General features: G+C 41.4%; 1 protein-coding gene across 2 annotated transcripts in view; it reads left to right on the forward strand.

Moving 5' to 3' along the window:
• ZDHHC9 (zDHHC palmitoyltransferase 9) overlaps window positions 1-5,767 on the forward strand; it is a 29,933-nt gene extending 24,166 nt beyond the window's left edge. For both annotated transcript variants that reach the window (XM_086387966.1, XM_086387967.1), the window contains 3 exons: window positions 562-665; window positions 1,066-1,162; window positions 4,204-5,767. In XM_086387966.1, coding sequence (XP_086244092.1) covers window positions 562-665; window positions 1,066-1,162; window positions 4,204-4,317 — 315 coding nt within the window. In that variant the 3' untranslated portion in view covers window positions 4,318-5,767. The remainder of the gene's footprint in view (window positions 1-561; window positions 666-1,065; window positions 1,163-4,203) is intronic.
• Window positions 5,768-6,000: the final 233 nt, after the last annotated feature.

The following is a 6,000-nucleotide window of genomic DNA, read 5'->3' on the forward strand; positions in this document are numbered from 1 at the left end:
TGTCCATGGGATTTTCCAGGCAAGAGTACTGGAGTGGGGTGCCATTGCCTTCTCCTAATTTTACCTCCTAGGCCTCACCATTGTTATGGTATGGTCTATAGTCTTCTAGACTTGTCTAGACTTGTTCCCATGTTTGTTTATGTGAGTATATTATGTTTTTTTCCAGTCTGGATTTTTTTTTCTTTTTTTAAATAAATTTATTTATTTTAATTGGAGGCTAATTACTTTACAATATTGTAGTGGTTTTGCCATACATTGACATGAATATTATGTATTTTTAAATGGAAATAATATATAACACTCAGGTATCTACATTTTCAACTCTATTGTGAATATTTTTCCATGGCTATGCATATATTTTTTTTCTATTGTGGTAAAAGACATATAGCATAAAATGCACCATCTTAAACCATTTTTAAGTGTACAATTAATTGGCATTAGTACATTGACATTGTTGTGCAACCATTGCCACCATCCATCTCTAGAACTTTTCCATCTTCCCATTCTCTATGTAGTTCTTCAACATAATGTTTAATGTAAGCCTTGGCTTTTGTCTTGCAGATCAAAGGCTCATGGACAGGGAAGAATCGTGTCCAGAATCCCTATAGCCATGGCAACATTGTGAAGAACTGCTGTGAAGTGCTGTGTGGCCCCTTGCCCCCCAGGTACTCAAAGGACTGGAAGGTTCTGGAACTCTTGGGACAAGCAGTTAGACCCAATCCTGTCACCTGGTCTGATGCGTTCTTCTGAACATGGCCTCTTGGTGTCAAAAGAAGGCTTCCCAGGGATTGTCCCTGGGTGCCATATTTACATGAACCGTAGACCACAGGCTGGTTGTTTTGAAGGGATGACCTTTCATTCTTATTTCATCTGTTTATTCCTTTGTTAATGTGGTATTCCATGATTTGTGGAAGAAAAAAGTGAATGGAAGGCAGGAGGTGCGTGCTTGGATCAGGCTAGACTGCCAAAGGGCAGATTTGTGTTTTCCAGCACACACAGCAAGCAGATGTGGGTGGATGTACAGGTGGATGTGAAGTGTTTTGTTAACTCTGCTATCTCCTTCAGTGTGCTGGATCGAAGGGGTATTTTGCCACTGGAGGAAAGTGGAAGTCGACCCCCCAGTACTCAAGAGGCGAGTACCAGCCTTTTGCCTCAGGGCCCAGTAAGTGTTCCTGACTTTTTTTTAAAGCTTTTAGACTTTAAGACTGATTCAGTGATAGAGGGTATAGGCTAAATTTATACCTTAGCGATATAATTAGGCAATTTTGTGTCCAATCACTCCAGCTTCCCTGTGTCTGCTTCTGTGCTGACATTTTCTTAAGATCTTTGTGCCCTTGACATAGATTAAGATCTAGTCATTTCTCCAACATTTTGTGCCAGCCAATGTGCTAAGGATACACCAATGAACAAGGCATGCAATGTCCCTGCTCTTACGGACCTCATTGTGTAGTGGGGATGAGAGACAATAAAATAGGCTGTTAGTTGGTACAGTGACAAGTGTCTTGATGAGGGAAGAATAAAATGCTATAGGAGCAATGGTAGTGGTCAGGAGAGTGGGTTGGAGTTAGTGGTGTGGTTACCTTAATAGAAGGGGGCTTCTCTGAAATATGCAGGTGTTACGGAAACTCTCCCAGCTATACTGCTCAGTATGTTTTAATAAAGTATGTTCCTAAGAAGTTATTAGTTGAACTTTCTTCTTAAATAATAGCTCTATTGAGATATGATTCAGATACCATAAAATCTCAGTTAAAAATGTAGGATTCACTGGTTTGTAATATATTCACAGAATTGTGCTATCATCACAACAATCAATTTTAAAACATTTTCATTGCCCTTCCCCCCCCCAAAAAAAACCCTGTACCCATTAGCAGTCACTGTCCCTTTCCCCCCAGTTCCCTCAGCCCCATCCCTAGGCAACTGTTAATCTGTTTTCTTTTACTGTAGACTTCTTTCTTCAGTACATTTCATGTGAATGCAGTCGTATTATATGTGGTCTTTTGAGACTGGCTTCTTTCATTTAGGATTGTATTTTCAAGGTTCATCCATGTTGTAGCTTGTGGCGGTACTTTTTTCCCTTATATGGTTGGATAATATTCCATTATATGGATAGACCACATTTTATTTATACGTTCATCAATTGATAGACATTTAGATTGTTTCCACCTTTTGGTTATTATGAATAATGCGGAAATGAACATGTGTATGCAAGTTTTTACATGGACTTATGTTTCCATTTCTCTTGGCTATATACATGAAATTACTGGGTCATATAATAGTTTTATGTTTAACCTTTTGAGGAATGGCTGTACTGTTTTCCAAAGTGGCTGTACCATTTTTTCACCCCCACCAGTTGCATATGAGGGTTCCCGTTTCTCCATATCTTGGGCAACACTTGTTATTATCATCCACCATTTTGATTCTAGCCATCCTTGTGTATGTATAGCCATATATCGTGGTAGTTTTGATTTGCATTTCCCTGATGCATTGATATTGAACATCTTTTCATTAGTTTATTGGCCAGTTGTGTATCTTCTTTGGAGAAGTGTCTATTCAGATCCTTTGTCCATTTTTAAATTGGATTGTTTGGGATTTTTTTTTTAAATTTTTGAGTTGTAAGAGTTTTTTATTCTGTATGTAAGTCCCTTATCAGAGATTTGATTTGCAAAGATTCTCCAATTTTGTATATTGTCTTTTCACGTTCTTGTTGGTGTCCTTTCAAGCACAAAAGATTTCAGTTTTGTGTAGTCTAGTTTATCTATTTTGGTTGTTTTTGCTTGTGCTTTCACTGTCAGATCTAAGAAACCATTGCCTAATCCAAGGTCGTGAAGATTTATACTCTGTTTTCTTCTAAGAGTTTTATAGTTTTAGCTCTTATATTTAGGTCTCTGATCCATTTTGAGTTAAATTTTGTATATTGTATGAGGTAGAGGGTTCAAATTCTTTATTTTGCATGTGGATATCCAGTTGTCTTGGCACAGTTTATTGAAAATTATCCTTACTCTGTTGAATTGTTGTGGTACCCTTGTCAAAAATCAGTTGATCATAAATGTGAGAATCTATTTCTGGACTTTCAGTCCTATTCCACTGATCAATAAGTTTATTCCTATGCCAGTATCACACTATCTGGGTTACTGTAGCATTGTAGTAAGTTTTGAGATTGTGAAGTGTGAGTCCTCCAAATTTATTCTTTATTTAATTGTTTTAGTTGTGGTCCTTCTAATTTCCATATGACTCCTAGAATCAACTTAATCAATTTCTGCAGATGTACCAGCTGAAATTTTGATGGGGATTGTATTGAATCTGTAGATTAATTTGGAGAATATTATCCTCCTAACATGATTAAGTCTTCTGAGCCAATAATATGGTCTGTAATCTCATTTATGTAGGTCTTTTAAAATTTCTTTCAACAATGTTTTGTAGTTTTCAGAGTATAAGTTTTATATTTCTTTTGTTACCCTTATTCATAAGTATTTTATTCTTTTTGATGTTATTATAATATAAATGGGCTTCCCTGGTGGCTCAGGTCATAAAGAATCCACGTGCTGTGCGGGAGACCTGGGTTTGATCCCTGGGTTTGGAAGATCCCCTGGAGAAGGGAATGGCTACCCACTCCAGTATTCTTTCCTGGAGAATTCCATGGACAGAGGAGCCTGGTGGGCTACAGTCCATGGAGTCCCAAAGAGTTGGACACGACTGAGAGACTTTCACTTTCACATAATATAAATGAAATTATTTTGGAGACTTCCCTGACTGTATCATTCAGGAGATATTTTCAAAGCAGATATACCATCTGAAAATTTAGCCACCCTACCCTCTTTGGTTTAGAATCACTGTTGTAGTGAGCCACGTATTAGGGCCCAAAGAAGATTGAGAGCCACTGTGCCAGACCTTGTGAGACATGTATGTTATAATATTCTGTTGTAAAAGAGGGAAGGTGATCTGTGTAATTATTTGTGGTCCCATTTATTAGTATCATGAATAATAATGGAAACATCTGTCCACAACAGACAGTTAAGAGTAGAACTCAAACTTCAATTGCCTTCTGTTGAGAAGACAATAGTCTAGTTTTGGTTCTGAGTTTCAGGCTGGTGGGAGCATATCTCTAGCCATGAGTGTGGTTAATGGGTTCAGAGGATGAGTTCAGTGTCTATGGATTATCTCCATTTGGATTGTGTATTGACTTTGATATCTTTTCCTTCTCAGGCTCCAATAGACCATCTAAGCAATGAGATGCCGGAGGACACCAGCACTCCTGAAGAGATGCCACCCCCAGAGCCCCCAGAGCCCCCACAGGAGGTGACAGAAGCTGAGAAGTAGCCTATGTATGGAAGAGACTTTCGTTGTGTTTGATTAGGGCTGTGAGAGATTTAAGGGGAGAAGGTAAACCTGAGACAGAGAGAGAGTAAGCTGTTCCTCTCACTGTTTTTCTTTGGTCTTTATTCACCCTGTTGTAAACTGACATTTTCTTGCTGCAAGCTTTTTTAATTTCTGGACTCTAAGCAGTCACAGAAGATGTCAGTCACCTCTGGTAACTGGACAAATGGGTCTCTTGGGCCCTGGCGCTGGTTTTCCATGGCCTCAGCCACGGAGTCTCTTTGGACTCCCCTCTCTTCCTTCCAGATCCCAGCTCTCTTGCTTGGGGTCACTGGCCCAATCCTGGGGTAAAGGTCCTTGAGACTGGCTCAAATCCCCTCAAGTTGCTGCATGTCACGAGTCCAGAGGCAGTCACAGAGACTGCTGGCCAGGGCATTCTACCTGGATTCTTGAGGCCTTCAGAATGGAGGACGATGGAGAGTAGGGTTGGAGGATTCTCACGGCTCCAAAGTGCCAACATTGCCAGCAAATCCTTTCAGGAACGGGGCAGGTAGCTTCCAGTTGTTGTATTTATTCGTGTAGCTTCTCCTTTGTCCCCTGTCCACTCTCTTAACACCTAAGCCCCACTCTTTTCCCGTGAGATATATGTAAGTAGTTGCAGTATAGATAACAATTTACATTTCTTGTAGACTACCCAGAAACTTTTTACTACCTGTGCCATTCTCAATAAGAACTTACGAGATGCCAATGGCATGGCCCCTCACACTCTCTGTCTCATCTCTCCTCTCTCACTAGCCCCTTTTAATTTGTTTTCCTTTTGACTCTTGTTCCCGTTGGGAGCAGGAACGGCAGTAATAAAAGTGTGCACTTTGGTGGTTCCTTTTCCTCAGAGGAAGCCCGAGTGCTCACTTAAACACTACCCCCTCAGACTCCCTGTGTGAGGCCTGTAGAGGCCCTGTATGCACAAATGGGGAAACCAAGGCACAGAGAGGCTCTCCTCTCCTCTCCTCTCCCCCTGTATCCCCTCAAAACAGAAAAAGAATAATAGAAAAAGAGGATAACAAGTACTTCCATTAGGCCTCGGCTGAGTGAGGAGGGAAAGCCCCGCACTGCTGCCCTCCTGGGTAACCCACTCCAAGGCCTTGGCCCATCTCGGGCTTGGTAACCACACCAGGGGCTTCCTCCAGGCCCCACTCTTCCAGCACTTCCACCGGCAGAGTCCCAGAGTCGCTTCACCCTGGGGGTGGGTTGTGGCCCCCAGTCAGCTCTGCTCAGGACCTGCTCTATTTCAGGGAAGAAAATTTATGTATTATATGTGGCTATATTTCCTAGAGCACCTGTGTTTTTCTCTTTCTAAGCCAGGGTCCTGTCTGGATGACTTCTGGGGAGGGGGGGGAGTGTAAACCAGAACTTTTAATCTATTTGAAGGTGATTAAACTGTGTCTAATGCAAACTGCCTGCCTCCTCCTTCCCCTTCCACTTCAGGAACCACTGTGGGGTGTTTCTTTGTGTGGCGGTGGGGGGGTGGGGGTGGGGGTTGAAGGGGTTGCTTGTCACTACTGCCCATACTCCCCTTTTCCAGGGGACCTTGGGTTGGAGAGATTGCTCCCAAATTCTCCACTGATCTATATTACACTCTGGGTTGAAGTTTACCTTATTCTGAACTATGAAAAAAAAAGCCTTTCA

Source organism: Bos grunniens, chromosome X, assembly GCF_055505025.1.
Source record: "Bos grunniens cultivar Pamir isolate PY7600 chromosome X, Bosgru_T2T1.0, whole genome shotgun sequence".
Classification (NCBI taxonomy): Eukaryota; Metazoa; Chordata; class Mammalia; order Artiodactyla; family Bovidae; genus Bos; species Bos grunniens.